This window comes from Medicago sativa, chromosome 5 (assembly GCF_051527215.1).
Source record: "Medicago sativa cultivar Bolivia chromosome 5, Bolivia_mono, whole genome shotgun sequence".
NCBI classification, from domain to species: domain Eukaryota; kingdom Viridiplantae; phylum Streptophyta; class Magnoliopsida; order Fabales; family Fabaceae; genus Medicago; species Medicago sativa.
The window spans coordinates 55,903,739-55,925,854 of NC_140753.1; the positions used below are offsets into that span (position 1 = coordinate 55,903,739).

Below are 22,116 nucleotides of genomic sequence, written 5' to 3' on the forward strand. Positions count from 1 at the left end.
CTATCTAATTTATTTATTTACTTGAGTAGTTTGGCCACAAATTCAATTAACCACGTTTAATTCTCAGATTTTTTACTGTAGTTTATTTGCGCAATTAAACGACGGTTATTGTTTTCAATTCCAAATCCTAACAACCATTAAAACACAACAAATTAATATATAAATGTCACTTTGCTTTTCTTTGCATTTCGGTGGCTCCTGTGTGCCTTTAGTCGGTGCTTGATTGTGAGTTATTGATATTATAGCTGTGCTTATCTTAATTTCTAATTGGATTCAGTTACAGCCTCCCTAATGAAATGAAACAATTTATATTCAGCTAGATTTTGAGAATATCAATGACGGTTTTCCTGTTATTTGCCTGTATCTATTAGATTTTCCTGTTATTTCCTTGTCCTTATCCTTGATAAAATTAATTCTTTAATTGCTAAAGGACAAAAAACATTCCATTGAGTTGGATGAACAGTAAATGGGTGTAGAAAAGATCACGTCCAATTAAATGTAAGTTCCTGAGAATCTTTGCCAAAATGTGTGAACAGTTCTCCAAAATTTTACTCAATATTGGGTATATTGATTGTATCAAACAATGAGGTAATAATATTTGTCGATTAAAAAAAATGTTTGTATTATTATTTATTTGAAATTTAAGCTCCACATGTACCTAATGTCTGGATCCGCCCCTGCTCGTGCATGTTATTGATTTTTGTTTTAATAGATTTTTATATTAAAAATCAAATTGAGTAGTAGGTATTTTAGGTCAAATCTTATCCAACAATATCTTTTTTTTTGGGTATAATTATTTCTTTTTTAAATTAAAGTAGATTATATTATATTAAAAAATGTGTAAGATTAATCAAAAAAAAATTGTCTATCCTTTTGTTTATCTTTCTCCCCATCACACACATACATATCTTAACAAACAAACAAAAAAGTGAAAATCTCATACAATGACACATTAGTCGTTAATCAACACTCTTTCTCACACTTCTTATTTTCTTCACATTGCTTCTAGCGACGGTAACAAACCGTGGCTAAAAACAAATGGCAACAATTAGCGACGAAGAACACGACGGAAACGGCATTCATCAAACGCCGTTACGAATCCCTGAATTGCTCTATGTTTCTGTGAAGATGGAGAATCCAATCCGCGCTATCGCTGGAAATCTTTTTCCTCACGTTTTTTGTTCTTCTGCATTGCTTGGGGATTGTTTGGATTCTTCGAAAGCTGTAATTTTGATTCGTACCCTTTTTACTGGTTTATTTGTAGTTTAATGGGTGATTATGTTTTTTTCTTATTGTTGTTGTTTTTGGTTTAGATTTTGATGGAACGTGAATCTGCGTCAATGTGGGAGTTGAGCTTTGTTGTTCCACAAAATCATGGTAATAATGTCTTTTAAGTTAATATTTGGATAAACAGCTTAATTAATTGCTTATAGCATAAGTTGTTATTATATGAGTATCAAAGCCAGTTTGCATTTGCGAGACTGTTTGGGAGAACTTACGAAAATAGCTTATGACATGTTGATAAGCTGTTTTCTGCTTATTTTTATAAGCTCTCCAAGATAGCTTATGAAATGTTTTTGTAGATTATACTAATATAATTTAACTTTATTTTATCTTTTGTTATAACTGATAAAAATAGTTTACACATGATGATAAGTGCTTATACTATAAGCTGCAAATTAAGCTGTTTATCCGAACAAGAATTTTATTTATAAGTTATTACGATAACAAAATATAAAATAAAAATCAATCTGTTTTCATATAAGGTATTCTAGAGAACTTGTGGAGGTAAGTTGAAGAGTTTTCACGGACATGTCTTACCCGGTTTCCACAAACTCTCCCAAAGAGTCTGACAAGTGCTTATGTTAGTAGATAAACAAAAATAACCAAATCCAATCAGACCCTATGAAACGAGAGAAACTTTTCTCATAAATTCTTTAAGTAAGCACTAAGCAGTCATTTTGGTTTTAAATGTGTAAGGTGATGTCACTAGTATCCATATAGTCTCTGAATGTGTGGAAATTACAAAAATATCTCCGAATGTGTCTCCTGTTAGTGGTTTCATTGACGAAACTGACTAACGAAAGACACGTTGAGCACCAAATGACAAACAACATGTACATTTATGGATGTTTTTTATTATTGATATATTCAAAAACTGTAGCGATTGTGTCTATCCTTGCGAGCGTGTGAAGATAAGCTGACATATTATTTTTGTACTCTTTCAACCTTTTCGTATGTTTGTAAAATAAGTTCAAATAAGCTCTTCCAAGCATTATTTCGCCGGTGCATAAACAGAAAATAGTTAATTTTTCTAAATGTAATTACTTTGAGCATTGACCAATAATAACTGTATTGGCATCATCATAAGAAGAAGCTTTAATGCCAGGACTTCATTTTGTAACCTGATGTGTTGATTTTGTTTGAGAATTTCAGAAGCTTTGGATTTCAAATTCCTCCTAAAGCCAAAAGATGAGAATTCACCTTGTTTTGTTGAGGAGGGTCCAAGTCGCGTACTTGTTGCAGGAGCATTGCAAGATGGTGCTAGGCTTGCTTCGTTTAAGCTTGATAATGATCAGGCTGTTGAGTATAAAGTATTTGTTCAAGCAAGCAAAGTTTCTTCCTTTGATCTGGCAGCTAGTTGGAGGGCTTATAAGGAGAACTTTCATCCTTCGGCTGTACGCGGGGTACCCGACGTCAGCATAAATTCAGAAGTTCAGACAGAAAGCGAGGTAAGACTCCAACTGCCAGTTTGCTTCATCTTGTTTACTTTTTCCCTGTAGTTCAAGGTTTACCACATTGTTTTCCTTCTGGTAGCTGTAGAAAAAAGACTTACTCTGGCTGCAAGTCTTTAGATGATTGTGCTAAAAAGCCTCATGTGAATGTGCAGGCTGTCTTATACTTTGTTTTTGTTGTAAAAAAAGTGTACTGTTAAACATGTTTTAGTTAAGTATTAGATATGCTAATTTGTCTCATACTATGTTATTTTGTGGTTATAATGGTAAATAGTTGCATTATATAGTTAGTAGACAGCTGCATCGAATTGAAAGATGTTTCATTTTCATTCTTTAAAATAAAATAACATGAATCATCCTAACAGGTGACTTGCATTTCATATACTGTTTTTTTTCCTTTACCTTTTCATGTTTTTTACAGTTTTAATTATGTGTTGTAATCAATATTCTTATATTAGTGCAGTCATCACTGTGATAGTCCAATTACTTTTTGTTGCTGTGCAACTAATTATTTTCCCATGAAGTTGTATCGGCGCACTTGTCATGCCTCAGGAGTCAGGACTCTTCTTTATTAACAGCCAATTTTAATTTTAATCTCTTCGTGGATCTGTAGTTTGTCATTAAATGTTTTTCTAATCTGATAGTGCAAAATGGTTATTATCAAGGTTCAAGTGATTAATCTAGCAAATAAAAAGTTTATAGTTGAATTACATGTCTTTCTCTTACATTGCCATGTCATCCACAACAACTTGTAGTCCAATCATGCATCTTAACTGGTAGCCTTGATATGTTCTACTTTTCTTTTTCTTTCTAATTCCAACTTATGAAGTTATGATAAATATGTCTTTAAAACGGTTTTTTTGTGAACCATTACTATGGACCTCATGGCTCACACTTTATTTTTTTATTCTTTTTTAGAATGTCTCTTCTGCGAGTTTGGAACTTGATCTTGAGCATTATGTTGTCCCAGCTCCCTCAAGTTCTCCAAATTCATCTGCTGTATATGCAGCTGACATGACAGAGAATCCCAGATCACGGAATAGTGGGTATGGCAGCAATTCATATTCAGCCGGAGATGACAGTGGTTATGTTGATCAACCTGAAACTGTAAATATTTAACTTTCACATTCATATTTAAAATTTATGATTGACTTTTAGATTTTATATTGGGCCTAACAGACTCATCCTTACAAGACCGGACCGGCTTGTATAGTGTGGGTTGCCCAACCTTTATACACGCTACACAGGCCATATCTCTGAGCAATGTGGGACTAAATCCACCCTTTTAAACCCAACACATTGAAGGTGTTGAAGGTTGCAATTGCAACGAAGGCAACTCAAATGCCGCATGTTGGAAATTCCGCCTTTATTGCGATCCACCCCTAGTTGCCCAATTGTGACATTTGGGTTGCCTCATGTTGGCTTGCCTTGTGTTGGCTTTGAGGGGGTGGATTTAGTCCCACATCGGTTAGAGAGGACTCTTGATAAGAATTTATAAAGAGGAGGCACTCCTCACCTTACAAGCCGGTTTTATAAGGATGAGTTAGGCCCCAAATTTCAACATGGTATTTGTAAGGATGAGTAATTTCATCAGACAGTTAAGGCAGAATTTTATCAGACAATTGTAAGACCGATGATGTTGTACGGAACAGGGTGTTGGGCGGTAAAACACCAACACAAGAATAAAATAAGCATAGTGGAAATGAGGATGTTGCGTGGGATGTGTGGTAAGACTAAATGAGATATGATTAGAAATGACAATATTAGAGAGTTAGGGTAACATCTATAATAGAAAAGATGGTGGAAAATAGGTTTAGGTGGTTTGGGCATATAGGGAGAAGACTTGTAGATTATGTAGTACGGAGAGTAGATAATGGAGGATAGTTAGGTCACGAGAGACATAGGAAGACCTAGAAAAACTATAAGAGAAATTATTGAGAAATTATTAAGAAAGATCTAGAGATGAATGAGTTGGATCGAAATATGGTTTATGATAGAACATTATGACGTTATTTGATCCATGCAGCCGACTCCACTTAGTGGGAGACAACACTTGGTTGTTTAACTTTCTCAGAGATTTTTAATAAATACTCGTGCACAGTGATGCAAACCATAAAGTACTGACCCTAATTTTAATATTAAAACTAATCTCCGAATTCTAATTAAAAAGGAACTTAAATGATGAATATCTATCTTAGAATTTGTGGTTGGGCCTAACACAACCCAACAAAACCTGCTTGTGAGGTGAGGAGTGCCCCCACTTATAAACACTTGTTCAGGCAATATCGCTTCCAATGTGGGACTCTTAACACACACCCCTCACGCCTAGAACTAGACATCTGGAGCGTGACCCGAGTTGTCTGATAGCGCAAACAGGGACGGATCTATTCAAGGTCCATGTGGGGCTAAAGCCCCACATCCAACTTCCTTATTATTTTTTTATATATTATAAATAGCGGTAATAGTCATTTTGGTTCCTGAATGTGTAAAAAGTAGTTACAATAGTCTCTTAATGTATTAAAATTCTACAATAATCCATGATTTTATACTTTGTTAGTCAAAATAGTCCATGAAATAATAATTAGTAAGTATATTGAATGACTAATATGACAATATTAACGAAGTATTTTAATGTTAAGGACTATTTTAACTAACGAAGTGTACAATAAGAGATAATTTAAAATTTTGATACATTGAGGAACTATTTTAGCCCCACATGTATCAAATGTCTAGATCCGCCCATGAGCGGAAACCTGATAGCAGGTGGCCTAACGGATCTTGGATATGCTATGATACCAACTTAAATGTTGTAAAATGAATGGCTTGTACTTATCTTACAATGAGATATTCAAATTCAAACTTATATACGAGAAAAAATCTATCAGGAAAAGGAAAACAAGGAAACTAAATCAATCATAATAAATAGAGAATAATCAACAATCTTAAATACTCTAAAGTGGAATAATGATATAGTGAAATCTTTTTTTTAGATTTTGTAACACTCACATTCAAGCTAAAACTTACTAAGATTTAAGTTAGTTACAACTTTACAAGTATGTGTAGCAAATAGTTGTGTATTTGATGTTTTTAAAATGCAAAATACCACTACTTGAGGTTAAGAGGAAAAAAGAAAGTAAGCTAGTAGGTTATATTAATTATTGATTGTGCAATGTACCATATCTAATTCGCTATGTTGATGTTCCAATTAGGAGATGGAGGTCAATATCCTGGAGCCATCTAGGGTGTCTGAATGTCGCAAACTTGTTAAATCTCTGTCAGTGGGAACAATGTCAGCACTGCGAAAGGAAGATGGTCAGAGGGGACCTTTTGTTGATAGGGGTGTTGGATTTCCAAGAATTACAAAATCTTCTAGTTTAAGGTCATTTACTGTTGATCTTAGTTTAGACACTGATACCGAGGTTTGTATAATTGATTTCCACTTTTGTTTTATTATTCAACTTTAATTTTTGGTGGACTAATTTATATTGCTTCTAACCGTTAATTGTGGTTGTTTACAACATTTGCTTCTGCCCCTCCTTTTTCCGGATAGAATTCATTTCCAGCAGCAGCTGGAGCTGTTGCAGCTGGTGCCGTTGCTGATCAGATGCTGGGTCCCAAGGAGGATAAACATTTGGCGATTGTCATGGTACTATTCTTCCTTGTGAAATAACTAGTTATGAAGTTGTCTTAGCAACTTTTCTGATAAAATATTTATTTTTGGCTGTAAATTGAGTTTCAAAAATAAAGGAACATACCATAAAATGTTTGATTTGGAAGTACCTGGTGAAAATGTCACATTCCCATTTGTATTTAATCTAATTTAGTGAATTAAAATATTAGGAATTGAATAATTCAAACTACTTTTACTTAGGTGAGTCTGCCAGCTCGAGGTAAAACTTTCACTGCAGCTAAACTTACAAGATATCTTCGCTGGTTGGGTCATAATACAAAACACTTCAACGTTGGTAAGGTTGTTCACATTCTTGACTTGATTCTTCTTTGTAATGAAGGTTATGTCTGGATATCTAATGGAGCGGAGTGGAATGAAATGAGATAGAATGAAGAGTGGAATAGAACATAATGGAATAAACTTATCATTCCTTTCTTTGCATATTTTAATGATGCAATGGAGAAAAAGCTTTTGTTTCATTCTATTCCACCTAAAATGGAGGGGAAAAGTGGGATATTGGATGGAATGGAACCCATTTCATTCCATCTTATTTCAAATAATTCCAAACAACGGAACCTTCAATGATTTCATTCCATTTACTTCCATTAATCCGAATGTAGTCCAATAGTCTTGCACCTAGTGGAAAATTGGAAATATATCAAGTATGAAGTTAACATTCTCACATTTTGATGTCACAGTATCGTCGCCTCAAGCACGGAGCTAGTCAGGTAAACTTAATGGAAATGAATCAATAGGATAGTTTATTTCTTATTTATTTATTATCTGCTTCCATATACAGATTCCATTCCTATCCGTCAGATTTGCACCATTTATAAATATGAGACTTAAAACTAATACCTATTTATAGTATACGAGACTCCTAATCCTAAACAAATAGGAAACTCAGGAAACAATCATGGTAATAATGCTATAATATGGAATCTAATCCTAGGAGATAATTTAAGACACTCTTAAGATTATAAATGGATCCAAGAAGATAAATATAATATCAAAAACATTATGAGATGTTTCATGTATGTTTTAATAATCTATTATACAATGAGTTTTTTTAACAATCACGATTCATAGAATCACGGATGAGCCGCTTGGCCTAAAAATTTAAGCAATCAAGTTTTGCGATCAAAAGTTTTAACCTGAAAATTTAGATTGAATGATTTGCATTACACAATGGTGCAGAACAAAATATATATACTAGAGAGTATCACTTTAAATAAGGAAAAGTAGTAAATATAGGATTACCACTCAAGAGAGCATCACACTACATCAACTGATCACTATGGGGACTCACTGTCATAGTAGTTAATAGCGGATAGCGGCGCGTAGCGGCCGACCCCAAAAATGCTATAGCGGGATAGCGCATAGCGCTATGACCGCTATTTCATAAAAACAAAAACAACAAAAATAAGGAAACAGAGAGAGCATAATAGAGTTTTATATGAACAAAACAGAGGATTGTTTGTACAAACTACAAACAGAAACGGAGAGAGCAGAATGGAGTTTGGAATCAATAATAACAAAGAAAACTAGAACAAAAAAGTAACAGGACAACAGAGTTTTGAGATTGTTAAACAAAAAAATAACAAGATAACAGAGCAAACACGGCAAAGTAGAGGAAGATTTACAGCAGAGGTGAAGAAGTTTCACAGAACAGCAGAAAAGCAGAGGAATATTTACAGAAATACCCTTGTTTTTTTTAAACCAAGGACAATTTTGTATTTTCTCTTGGAATGAAATAGCGGTTCTAACCTGCAAAACCGGTTCTAAACTGCAAAACCGCTAAGAAGCGTTGCGCCGCTATCTCACACCGCAACGCTATGGCTTGTTGCGTAGCGCTCCGGCACCGCACCGCACCGCGCGGCCGCTATAGGGTGCTATTGGCTGCTATTGACTACTATGCTCACTGTATCAAATATTAGTTTTATTCTTGGAATCATGATATTAAAGTTGGCTGTCGTGCTTTGTTGGAAAGTTTTTAATTTATGTCATTCTTTTCTGTAGTCTGCTGATTTCTTTCGAGCTGACAATCCTGAAGGCATAGAGGCACGTAATGAGGTAACTTCAGGCCAGTAAATTAACTCAAACAAGTATTATATGAGAGTAAAGTTTATTGATTTCTGACATAACTTGGTCATAACTAAAATTATCAAGATGTTGCTTCTAAATTTTTTACAATTTTATTGAAATAAATAAACTAGTTTACTCCCTCTGTTTCAAAATACATGTCGCAATCAACCACTTCACACATGTCAAGACACAACTTTGACTATTGATATGTAAAAAATTATAAAAATTTAATATTTTGAAAATATTTATCGAGACAAATTGAAGAACATCTTACATGCTAACATTTGTCTTTATATATAAGTGAAAAATAGGGTCAAAGTAAGTTATGTGAATAGGGAACATTGTAAAAATGCGACATGTACTTTGAAACGGAGGGAGTATCTTTTAAGGCCTTTAACAAAATTCGTTGTTTTTGGTTTGCTTTAGTTGTCTATAGTTCACTTGTTAAAATCAATTAATGACCAACGATCTGAATATATTGAGAACAAATCATTTCGGGAGCTGATTCTAAAGTGTTGCATTAAACAAAATCAACACCAATTGATGTTATAATACAAAATGAGTGTACTGATATCATTTATTGAATGGCAACACCATTTATGACCCATTTTTGTAGAATAAAAATCAGAAAATAAGCGCATATTGACAAATACTAGAATTTACGACTACTTACTCTTATTCAAATGCTCTATTTCTAACATTGGTTTATCTTGAATGATCTTGTTGATGTTAACATCCAGCAATTGTAGAAGACCCAACCAAAATATTCATATTGTTTACCTTTTTAAGACTGATATAACGTTACTTATAATTTTTCGTATTCGGTTTGTTATGAATGACTCTGATAATGTTAACACCATGTTGACCTTTCTGTGTACATGATATTAATATATCCAAATTCTGTATATCTAGGTAGCAAAACTGGCATTTGAAGATATGATAACTTGGATGCAAGAAGGTGGTCAGGTAAATTCATTCTTGCTGGGAAACTTTTTTTCTTTTTTGCTTTCCTTTAAGTTCTCCGCATAAATTTTTAAGTTCAATTTAGGTTGGGATATTTGATGCCACAAACAGTAGCAAGCAGCGAAGAAACATGCTGATGAAATTGGCTGAAGGAAGATGCAAGGTATTTTAATCACAGATAGCTACTTAGTTAGGTAATATAAAAATGGTGTATGTAGTTTTAAGGTATTTTTACACTCTTCTGATGCACCTTTGCATTTTTATTGCAGATTATCTTTCTGGAGACGATATGCAATGATGTAGACATGATTGAAAGGAATATTCGTTTTAAAATTCAGCAAAGTCCTGACTATGCAGAAGTGTATGTTTGCTTTAAAACCTGTGACATCTTATCTCAATCACTTTGTAGAAACGTGCACAATTAGCTTTTCTTTTGCAGGCCAGATTTTGAGGCTGGGCTACGAGACTTCAAAACTCGTGTAGCCAATTATGAGAAGGCAATTCTTTCATATATACTTTTAATAACTTTTCTGGGCGAGCTTTTGCTTTAAATAATGTTGGTTTCATCATATTACTAGGTTTATGAGACGGTAGAAGAGGGATCTTACATAAAAATGATTGACATGGCCAGTGGACGTGGTGGGCAAATACAAGTAAGTTTTACCTTCAATTATGTGATTTGTGTGTGTTGAAAATTGCTGTCTACTTGGCTCATTGTTTTGTTAGCCAGTAACAATATCACAAGTTATATATGCATGTCTGTTGACCATACTCTAGTTGTTTTTTAGATTAGTAAAAGTTTTATTTTTGTAGATAGATACACTTGAAAGTTTGATTAATATGAATATTATTGATTGATTGGTAAGTTTCAAATTACAGGCTCTAATAATATTATATAGACAATTAAACACGAGTCTTAATAAATGATAACCAAGAAAAAGGAAATAAAGTTTATCTTGATAATTATACATTGTTATGGACATTATGGTGATCTGTACAACACAAAAGGTTGCCTCCAAAAATTATACAATGACCAAAAGCGGATCTTCTATCAATAGGAGAGCCTGCCTCATCTGCATTTGAATATCATACAACTTAAGTTGGGCCCTTGTTTTCATAGATCAGACCTTTTCATCGGGCTTTTTTAATACACTTCAAGATGTGAGTTACGCCGAGATGTGAATTATGGCATCCCAATGTCCTTTACAAGATGAGTTGAGAAATCGACTTTCCATATCAACAAAGGAGATATTTGGAAGAGTAAATTGGGATAATTTTGCTTGGTGTATCTCTTTGGGTTTTATAGTGGCTCCCCATGATTTGGTAGAATCTTGGCATTAGGATTCATAGAAGTGCCAACTGGTTTATGATTCATTAAACCTGTTTCCCCAAAAATATCTATGATATGCTACTGTTTGAAATTACAATGTCATACTGGATTGTGCCAACTCTATCACCAAAAAGTTTTGGAGCCTGCCATAATTTTTTGTTTGAAAATAGTGACAAAGACGATGCTTTATCTTCTGATGATCACTACCTATAATGACAATGTCGTCAACATACACAACCGAGTAAACACATCATGCACCTAAATGGCGATAGAAGGCTAAGTGATCCACTTCAAGTCATATCAAATTGTTGAACGATGTTTCTGAATTTACTAAACCAAACTCTAGGAGACTTTGAGGCCATTTAAAGATATGTGGATGCAATAAACTAGCCCTGATGACTCGCTTGAGCAACAGATCCAAGATGTAACTCCATATAAAAAAATTCATTGAGATCACCATGGAGGAATACATTCTTCATATCAACTTGGAGAGACTTGACACCATATTTTTGTAACATTTCAAGACTTGGATGACCTAGTTGAGCATGTACTAGATGAGGGTAATCTTTGGTGGTGCATATTCAGGAGTGGTTAGGGAGATGATAGAGGCCAAGTATTAGGGTGGTGAACATCTGGGAATGGTCATCGGTTAAAAATAGGTGACAGCTGACGACGGAAAACTGGCAATAGCAGTCGCTATAGGTGATTCTAAGTGGCAGCGCTAAAAAATATGCAGTGTAGGTGTTGGCAGTTGCAAGGTAGGCAGCACATGTAGAAGTAAAGTCTCCCAAATTGAGAGTGTTGATATCAACTTGAAAGGGTCTCTTAATAATCTGAATATTATTGATTAATAAATTACAAATGACATGCTCTAATATATATACTATTGAACATGATTCCTAATGATAGCCGGAAAATATATCTTAATAATTAAAGAACATTATAGTGATGTATGTATAGAAGAATCAAAGGATGTGTCAAAAAAAAAAAAAAGAATCAAAGGAAATTATTATTTATTTTATCCTAAAATAGCCCTGTTTATAATTATTCTAATAGTTAGTTTATATGTAAAACCCTGGTTTAGCCGTTTAGGTGGAAATTTAAATGGCATAGTTTCACTTGCTCCTCTAATTTTAAATAACTTATGACAGCATAACTTTGAGTTTGCTTTGTGCCTACCTTAATAATTATTTCATGGTTCACTGGAAGCATAGAATTGAAAGCATGTTTTATAATTTTGTTCTGCACACGCAAAATTTATGATGAAACATGTACAAATATTCTGAAACGTTTGTGTCTCCGTGAGTTTTCTCTAGCCATAAGAAATAAGGTCTATAGTATGACATTGATTTAGTAATTATTCACAATTTATCTATTTTGGTTTAGGTGAACAATATCAGTGGCTACCTACCGGGCAGAATTGTCTTTTTCTTGGTAAGCTTCTTCAAAGATTGTAGTTAATTACATTTTAAGACTTACATTCTCAGGCAAGAAAAACAATTGATTTAACATTATTAAAACTCAAGATCTGAAAGGGAAAATTAGAGAGAATCACTGATTCTATTTTCAGCTAAATGATTTCATTCATCTGATTTTGTTTTGAGATACATCACTGGTATGTATAGAGGTTAGAGTGGGCTTACTGACCCAGATACAACTATGAAAACCAAACTGTGATTGATTCAACCCACAGCTATGAATGAAGCTGTCAGATGACTAACCAAAGCCACCTGCTACCGACACTATAGTCATAATCAAATGTTAATTACAATATAACAACATAGTGGGCTACTATTGAGAAATTTCATGAACCAACCTTAACCTGTTAATTAAAATCACACGGATGGTTTTATTTTTATATGTTACATACTTCCTCAATCAAGAGTCCTTTGGGCTTAAAATGTTGACAGTATATAGGTTCATCTTCCTTGTGCTAAAATCAAACTATTAGGTAATGGTACATGAATCAAAGTCTTTACCATTTGTGTTAGAGACATTGAAACCATTTCATAAACCAACTACCCAAAAAATTTAAAACTATTAGGTAATGGCACATGAATCGTTTTATATCGCTAATTAGAAAATCAGTGAAACTTTTCTGTCACTATAACCTTTTAAAATTGAGATATTCGGTAATTTGGAATAGGTTTTAGCTTATTGAAGTTTCTCAAATAAGATGAATATCTAGCTCCTAACTTACTAAAAGGCCCTTATAAGTTCATAAGTGCTTATGGACAAGCAAGATGGGAAAGCTTCATAAAAAGTTGAGGGTAGTTTCTTTCGTAACAAATAGCATTCCTCTTTTGCCTAACTTCCCAAGATAGTGTTTTTTTAAAAGTCTTTATACACACCCTCCAAATGCTACTCCATGTTGTTTGAAGTTTCTTAAGAGTATCTGGTTATTTTCTTCGTGTCTTGCAGATGAATACGCATCTTACACCACGCCCAATATTACTCACTCGGCATGGAGAAAGTCAGGATAATGTGAGAGGCAGAATTGGAGGAGATCCTGCATTAAGGTATGTTCTCATATTTTCTTTGGTGTATAATTGACGAGGACACATGCCGACAAAGGTACTTGTATGAATGAAAATGAAATCCCTGTTTTTTGCCTTAAAGAACTGGTATCAAAATAAATTGTGGTATGGGTATCGTAAGACTTCATATGTTACTGGCTTCTGATTGTACTAGTTGTACTTCATTTGTACTTGACCTAGAATAATGGTTTAAGTAGGAGTGTTAGGTCTTTTTTTTACAACATTTGATTATTTGAAGCATATTAATGGTGATGAAAAACTGAATGATGCTATGTATCACTGGTCGACAAGGAACAATAACAGATACTAAAGGTAGTTGTGATAAGTCACGTATGAGATAATTAAAAAGAAGTGCTGTGAAGGCACTGTGACTATATGATGTGGAAAATCTGAATTGTATTTCTCTTATTGTTAGATATTACTTTCTTTTCTTCCACCTTGCTCGTGATTTCTCTTTTTACTACTTTGCATGGGTGTACCCTCGTAGCTGAGAAGCAAAATAAGGCTAGCAGCTCATTGTTGTAGCCTTATTGGTTTAAAGGGCCGTGTTTTGTAAAGAGAATTGGCAAAGTAGAAGTAGGGCTTAATTGGTTTAAAGGGCTATGTTTTGTAGGGCTTAATTGGTTTAAAGGGATGTGTTTTGTAAAGTGAAGTGGCAAAGTAGTTATGATTTCTCTATCTTTGACTTATTTTTTAATTTTTTAATGTGAGACCTGATTTCTTTAACAGTTGCTGTAAATTTTAAGCTGACTAACATAACCAAATTGTTTCAACAGTGAGGCTGGAGAACTTTATAAACAGAAGCTTGCCAAATTTGTTGGAAAACGTCTCAAATCAGAACGAGCTGCTTCTGTAAGCTTTTCCAATAGTATGGATTAAATTCTGGCATTCATTTTTTCTTCAAATAAATCATACGATTACAAGAAATTAATGCTAGTATGCCATGTGCCTTCTAGCAATACTCCCTTGCTTGCTATAGCAACATATTTCATCTATCTTTAGTTGTATTCTAGTATCAATGACAATGATGAAGATTATTTATCACTTAATCATGCAGCAAACTGTTAGTTTTAGCAATTGGCAATGCATTGTCAGTAACTTATTCCTTAATCTGACTAAGTATAGGGAAAGGAGGCGCAGACTTTTGAAGATCTACAACACTAGTTAGAAAAGATTCCTTGGACAAGAAATGATACATGAACTAGAATTATAAATTTTCATTCTAATATTGCCTTTTCATCATTTTGCACATCTGGCACTACCAAATACAAAGCATTCTCTTCACATATAGGATTTTGTAGAAGTTATATAATACAATGATGAATGGGTTATTTCCATGTCAATTAAGCGCATGTATGAAAGTACTAAAATGATGAGTAGTTTGTGATATTTGCCACCTCTGTCTAGATATGGACCAGTACACTACAGCGAACAATTCTGACAGCAGGCCCCATTGTTGGATTTCCTAAGGTTAGTGTCATCCTTAAGTCAGAAAATATGGATTGACATAATTGCACGTTAATTGTGTTCCTGCACCTACTTTCTATACATTTTAGATACAATGGCGTGCACTTGATGAGATAGATGCCGGGGTGTGTGATGGAATGACATACCAAGAAATCAAGAAGAACATGCCAGAGGAGTATGAGTATGTCTCAAACTTGTAATCTCACTTATTTGAAAGCTGAATGAACTGGTATTATTAAATAAAGAATTAAGTGTTTAAAAGTAGCACAATGCCAATTAAAATGTTTAAGTGCCTTTAGTTATTTTATTTATATTTTGGTTATTTCTATTGCAGATCCCGCAAAAAGGACAAACTTAGGTATCGTTATCCTCGTGGGGAGTCTTATTTGGACGTTATTCAAAGGTTGATACATTTGCATCTTTAACACTATTTAGATCCTAGCTACTACTTGTTTGGCATAAATAACTTAAATTTTAATGATATTTCAGGTTAGAGCCTGTAATTATTGAGCTTGAGCGGCAACGAGCACCTGTTGTTGTGGTATCTCACCAGGTATTGCATATATGATGTTAAAAAGTAAACCTGCATTTATGTATTTTTCACTGGTTTTAATTCTCGACATTATTTGCCAATACTTCTCTCATTGCAGGCAGTTTTGAGGGCATTGTATGCTTATTTTACGGACAGGCCTTTGAAAGAAATTCCACATATGGAGGTAATATATGAATTAATATTTATCTGAATGCGATGTTCTTACTTACTATCATATATGAAGTTGATGTAAAAGCCTGATTGTGTTTTTGGCAAATATTTTAACTTTGATAGGAAAATGTTAGTATATTGGTTGTTATATTCGTATTTTATCTAATGTGAGGTTTGCTCATTTGCAGGTGCCACTTCATACTATAATAGAGATAGAATTGGGAGTTACAGGTGTCCAAGAGAAAAGATACAAACTAATGGATTGATATAAGTATAGAAGAAGAGAAGAAAAGGGATCTTAACAAAAAAAATAAAATTAAGTAATCTTTTTTTTTTTTTTTTTGAAATGAGGAAAAAAATGATGAATTATCATGTAAACTGTGATCCTCTCAAAAGTTATATATTCATATTGATGAGCATACCTTAGTTCAAACCCCGTGAGCTTAGCTCAGCTGGCAAAGGACAATGCATAAATATATGCAAGGTTCGGAGTTCAAACCCCAGCCATCACAAAAAAAAAAAAAAAATACCTTAGTTCCTTATTTGAAGAATTTTACATTTGAAAATAAAAGTAGCACAATTTTTTACTCAGCAAACTCAAAGTTCCCATCCTTTTCAGTTCACTCCCTTTTTTGCAAATCCATTAAATGCTGATAGAATTAGTTAAAAACAACTTAAAGAAGTAGGCATGGACCAACATGAAATTTTTTGGTCCTGTGCTGAAAGACTACTAGTGCAGGCTGCAGGTCTCAGCATTTGTAGGCCAACTCAGTACCAATAAAACACCACCACAAATAATTTTCCAATTTTTTATGTCTATATTACTGACATTTCTCATAGAAAACTTTTAAATGGTGTTAATTGTAGTGGTCATTAAATTTTATGAAAATGTCTAATCAATTTATATATTGTAGAATAATCAAATAAAAAAAACATTCATTAAAATTAAATACAAGACTAGCTATGATTTCTAACTCCAATATCACCTTAATGAATTATGATAAGCACGTATTGTAAGGACCAAGATGTTCAACATTTTGCCGCATTCATGTAGTAACGATATCCATGACTACTAGATTGAAACTGACGATCTCGATCTAACGATCACACGTATCGTGGCTGCATGACGACGGTAAACTGCCAACATGCAATCCAATTTTCTATTGAAAGAGGTTTTCCAAGAAGCTTTGAAGAAGTAGATGCCATCAGCATGCTGCATGCCTACTCTATAAAAAGTAAAAACTAGAAAAAGGAAAGAAAGAAACAAAAAGCAGTGATAGATGCATCACCGGAAACATGCATGAAAATATGGCATGGAATCTATGCAAAGATCTCTTACTGCAGTCAGCAGTGGACTGAGGGTGGCTATAGTACTATTAGTAGGGTGGTCAAAATAAATGGAAAGACTTTCTTCAAAAAAAATAAAATAAATGGAAAGACGAAAAAATGCCTTTATTTATATAGTATTGGTTTCCATTCACATGGGACCCCTGAATTCACATTCATCCATCTCTTCAAAACATGAATTAGGAGGGTCCCATTTTCTGCCTCACCTAGCTAAACAAATATAACAGCCACTCTAACATTGACAACTGGCTTATTGTTGGTGCAGACCTAAAATATTGTTGGTATATGGCTATATGCATAAGTTTGTTTGTTGTTCCATTATTGATTAAATGTTAAACTTATGGGGAATTAGTCACTTTAGTCCCTGAATCGGAAGGGATTCGTCACTTTAGCCCCTGAATGCAGATAAATTGCAAAATAGTCCCTGAATGGAGACTTTGTTAGTCAATTTAGTCCCTGAATGCAGACTTCGTTAGTCAATTTAGTCCCTGAATGTAGACTCCGTTAGTCACTTTAGTCCCTGAAATTGACCATGCAGGGACTGTTTTGCAATTTCTCTTCATTCAGAGAGTAAAGTGACGAATCCTCTCCCATTCAGGGACTAAAGTGACTAATTCCCCTAAACTTATTGATCAACCAATAGAAATAAATGTGTTCATAATATAATGACTATTTCATTTATACACCATAGAAATAATCATTCGAGGCTTAATCATGTGAAACTCTTCTTTATCATCACTCTATCTTTTTACATAGACGATATAATGATCATATGAAATTTACGTACACAACTATAAGATCTCAAATTCGTATCTAATTGAATATGTTCAGTTTAGTAATGTCGTTTAGTCAGTTGAATACAGTCTTCTAAACTTCTCATCTTTTTTAACAAAACAAAAAAAAAAGTATCCTTTGAAAATGCACACTCAAAGGGTACAAATTGACTAGACATATGCATATGAATTTGCAAAATTTTAATAGTTTTTCTAAATATATACAAGAAACTAATGTTAGGAGTGTACAATATCTCATTTATTGGTAATAAGTCATAAGACCTTTTGCTACACCAAAATAAACTAATTAAAACTAAATATAAATAAATTCACACTCAAACCCTCCACATGAATCTAATAAAACTCACCTACCTACCACCTTCCACTGCCATTGTTTTCACGGGTGTTCATTTCTCCCCCCTCTTTTTTCTCTTCATCCTCCCCTCACCCCATCTTCACATTCATCACTCCCTTGGATACAAGGACTCTTCTCCTTTCACAAAACCATACTACACTTCATAATATCTCAATTCCCTTCAAACATATCCACATACACAGGCAAACAAGAATCTTCTACATTGTACACACAAATGAGGTATTATCAAGGTTCTCTTTGGACATATAAAAAAATCTTTTCCTAACCAAACCTATTTCACCTATTAGACCAAACTTCACTTCTCAAGTCTCAAAACTTCCCTTACAAATGCTAAACTCATCCACCAATCCATTGAATCAACTAGCTCAAAACATGTCCTCCGACAACTACATCATGCTTGCAGCCATTATTTCTCTCCTCCTAGTAATCATCTTTGTCCTCCTTCTTCACCTCTATGCCAAATGGTTCCTAGCTCAATCCAACCCTCGCGGTCCGGTGAACCTCTCCGAGGTGCCAGTATCTTCCAACTTCCACCACCATTTCAACATCCAATCCCCATCCTTTAAAGGACTCAACTCAACAACAATTTCAACCATTCCCACGTTTGTGTCGGAAGAAAAAACACAAGAACTAGAATGTGTGATTTGTTTGAGTTACATTGAAGAAGGAGAGGTTGGAAGAAAGTTACCAAAATGTGGACATGCTTTTCATGTTGAATGTATTGATATGTGGTTGAATTCACATTGTAATTGTCCCATTTGTAGAGGTTTGATTGTTGAAGAAGATTCTCATGGTGGTGGTGATGTTGAGATTGTGATTGATACTCCAAGTTATAGTGAGAGTGGTTCTGTTTCTGTTTCAGAAACTAGTTCTTTGTCTTTGTTTGGATTTTCTTTCAAGAGAATTCTTAGCAAAGTTTTTCTTTCTTCACATGTAAATGAATTAGATAATGGTTCACAGTGAGATTATTTATTTTTTGTTCTATTGTTTGTAATTATATATTATATATACAACCATGAGAAGTTAATCACTAAGATTAGACAATTTTTATTTGTTTTAACTTGGTTATGTATCCTATTATTGTTAAATTGTTTGGTTTCTTTTGGATACGTCAATTTTCATTTTTAATTTCTCAACCTCTTCACTTCTACAACAAAGCGATTGTGAACGAGACTACATCAACCATATTTGACCGCGATTTTTTTCAATACTAGAAATTGTTTGCATGTTTGAATTGATTGTAATTTTGACGAAATCGCGCTGTAATTTTTCAAAAGGTCCAAAATTTTACTATTATCAAAATCGTAGTAGTAATAAAACGTGATTCTACTAAACTCACTATAAGTTTCTTTACTAATTTTAATGATATTTAACATGCAAGCAATGTCATGCAAATATCTTCTACATCTAATTAATAGTATAGAATACAAACAAATTATGTGAATAAATAAATAAATAAACAAGACAACAAAAACACATGACTAATATTGTTCTGTTTCTACGTGAAGGAAAGAAGTGTAGCAAGACCAAGAGAGTGTCTTGCTCAAAGTCAAACGGAAATAAAAGACAAGAGGAAGTACTTATTTGGCAACAAGTGTCTGCCATCATCTGTCATGACTTATGACACTTTTTTGCAGCAATTCATTGCTCTGAAAGTCTAGGCTTTCTTTTGTTTCTATTGTGATTAAATAGTCAAGCAAGGAAGGACAAAATGATGGGCCATGCCGAAAGAGAGAAATGCTAGAAAACATGTTTTATTGAATTAAACTCGTGCGAGTCTCATTAATTAGTTTATGTAAGATTCATTTCTTAAGTATAAGATTTAGATGAATTTCATCCAATAAAATAATGGATGTCAAAAAAAGTGTTCATAATGCTCCAATGGATGGATCAAAATATAGGATATAATATTAGTCAAATCATTTCACAACATAATTTCGGGCGTTAAGTATCAATTAAGTATATAAATTGTAAACCATTGTTAATTTAATAGATGGATTACACTTAGATTTACAAAATTTCGATCACATAATTAAATGAGAGAAAAAAATAGTCAAGTGCATGAACTTTAACACATAGGAGACAACACCACAATGTGTCGAAGAAGTGTCATGTCTGATATACATGATCTACGCACCGATACAATGCGGATTAGGATCATCTCCAGTATGCATCCCTCTTCGACAAAGAAAATGAGTGTGGAAGCTGAGAGAAAAAGGTGAAAATGATAAAAAGATTAAGAAATAAAAATATTGAGAGATAGATAAATATAGGAGAGAAATGGGGAGAAATATAGGAGAGAAATGGAATAGATGGAGTACATAATTTTTTATTTTAAAGAATAAATTCACAACCCTATAGTATAAATTAAATTTGTGATTCAATTTATTTTTATAGCAAAAGTTTATGTCCTCTGGGACCTTGGGACCTGGTCAATGTTTTATGAAGAAGCTCTTCTGCATGAGCCCAGCTATGTAAATACGGTCAATGAAACTGCTACAAGTGAGGCCATTTATAGTGACCTTTGCTTTGTAATATTTATTATTTAGTACACAACTTGGCCCTATATAGTCTGGCTTAGCTAAATATCATGCATGCAGCTTTTGTTTTTTGACTCATCTAATGATGCAGTGCAGTGAAACTATAAAACATTGATGATATAGAATCAGAATGCTACACTACATAGCTTCACACATGGAAATATTCTTGGCCATGGAACTAATATCCAAAATAGTTGGATATTAACAAGTGAGTACTAATTTGAAAGCTGCTCATCTCACTTTTATTTTTTCTCTTTACATACTGCGAAAATATAAAAATACTTCTAACGGCATATAACTGCTACTCCCTCTCCAACAGTATTTGTCGAGCACCAGTTAACTGTTATTAGAAGTATTTTGGTATTTTCGCGGTGTATGAGGGAAATAATGAAAGTGGGATTAGTAAAATTCTACTATTTTTTACCCTCGATTCTTGGAGATATGAGCTCTTATAATTCAAAGTATAGCGAGATAAATAAAGCTAAAAAATAACAAAAGTATCGATCGATAACAAAAGATTAAAATGACACTGCCGAAATTTAACCGTTGTTGTTGAATAGTTAGAAATGACACAATGTTCGTATGAAAAATTCATTGATTTGATGCTTTTTGAAATGTTAAGTAGATATGTCTCAGAAGCGGCCTGACAGAGTTAGAGTAGGGAGGGAGTCTGCTACCGGTAGTGCACGGAGAGAAAAGGTCGCACAACACCCTCCTCAAGCTCATCCTAGTAGACGGAGACAGGGGGCAAGAGGATTGGTAGGGGTAATGATGCAAAGGGATCATCGTCACAGGCGGGTGCATCCCAGATAGTGGACCCGACCCAGTATCATCATCAGCATGAGGCGTATCAGCCTCGGTATGAGCAGGCTCACCAGCAGGAGGGTGAGGCCCAGGAGGAGCAGAGTATGGAGTTCAAGTCCGGACCGCAGGGCTTTCCGGGGGGGGGGGGGGGGGTGATTCATCGCTTCTACCAAACTTCGGTAAACACGTGGCATGCAGGTTATGGGTCGATGTTGAAGTAAGTATAATTGTTTAATTTTATTTTAATGATTTGTTACTTTTTATGATTTAAAGTTTTACGTTAAAACAATTTAAATTGGCTTAAATTACGTGTCAATTTAAATTTTGGCCGAGAATTTAAATTGACGCGTAATAATTTAAATTACGCGCGCCTCATTTAAGAATTTAAATTTATGTTAAATATTTAATGTTTATTTTAATTATTTTTTTTAACGGTGTTGTTGTTTGTTTTTTTTTTTTTATATTTCAGTTTCAAAAGTTGCATAAGGTGACCGATGTCTCGCACGGAAAGAAGCTTAGTCCTAATACCTTAACAATGTCGGGAGAAGGAAAGGAATGGTTTTGGATGCCAGTGAATTCATCTGGTCTTGGACAGGTTGGGCGACTGGTCATGGGGCAGGATGATACTTACTTTCCTGTATAAGCAGCTTTCTCTTAACTCCGACTCAGCTGTTAAAGTCACTGGTGGTTAGATGACCTTGCCTGAGGTAATATTTTTTTTAGTGGATAATAAATGTATGTTTGAATAATACTTGTGATGATATAAATTTGCCTCTTTGTGCTTGT

The 22,116-nt window shown here is 33.9% G+C and overlaps 2 protein-coding genes across 2 annotated transcripts; both read left to right on the forward strand.

Annotated features, from left to right (window-relative positions):
- The first annotated feature begins 978 nt into the window (after positions 1 to 978).
- Positions 979 to 15,909, forward strand: LOC146923260 (6-phosphofructo-2-kinase/fructose-2,6-bisphosphatase-like). Its single transcript, XM_085715934.1, has 23 exons — positions 979 to 1,224; positions 1,314 to 1,377; positions 2,437 to 2,732; positions 3,654 to 3,842; positions 5,945 to 6,154; positions 6,286 to 6,381; positions 6,607 to 6,705; positions 7,104 to 7,133; positions 8,425 to 8,478; positions 9,403 to 9,456; positions 9,539 to 9,616; positions 9,723 to 9,814; positions 9,893 to 9,950; positions 10,032 to 10,106; positions 12,170 to 12,217; positions 13,205 to 13,302; positions 14,097 to 14,172; positions 14,728 to 14,790; positions 14,877 to 14,968; positions 15,122 to 15,190; positions 15,277 to 15,340; positions 15,438 to 15,503; positions 15,679 to 15,909. The coding sequence occupies exons 1-23, from the start codon at positions 1,039 to 1,041 to the stop codon at positions 15,754 to 15,756; spliced, it is 2,235 nt and encodes a 744-aa protein (XP_085572060.1). The 5' UTR covers positions 979 to 1,038; the 3' UTR covers positions 15,757 to 15,909.
- A 2,117-nt stretch (positions 15,910 to 18,026) lies between these two features.
- LOC146923261 (RING-H2 finger protein ATL2-like) lies at positions 18,027 to 19,020 on the forward strand. Its single transcript, XM_085715933.1, has one exon. The coding sequence runs from the start codon at positions 18,314 to 18,316 to the stop codon at positions 18,947 to 18,949; it is 636 nt and encodes a 211-aa protein (XP_085572059.1). The 5' UTR covers positions 18,027 to 18,313; the 3' UTR covers positions 18,950 to 19,020.
- Positions 19,021 to 22,116: the final 3,096 nt, after the last annotated feature.

Bases quoted from the DNA above. Each gene is read 5' to 3' on its own strand.
- LOC146923260 (XM_085715934.1), top strand. From the start codon at position 1,039: ATGGCAACAATTAGCGACGAAGAACACGACGGAAACGGCATTCATCAA. The intron at 9,617-9,722 runs GTATTTTAATCA...TTTTTATTGCAG, and splicing joins TGGCTGAAGGAAGATGCAAG to ATTATCTTTCTGGAGACGAT. The intron at 14,791-14,876 runs GTTAGTGTCATC...TATACATTTTAG, and splicing joins CCATTGTTGGATTTCCTAAG to ATACAATGGCGTGCACTTGA.
- LOC146923261 (XM_085715933.1), top strand. From the start codon at position 18,314: ATGCTAAACTCATCCACCAATCCATTGAATCAACTAGCTCAAAACATG.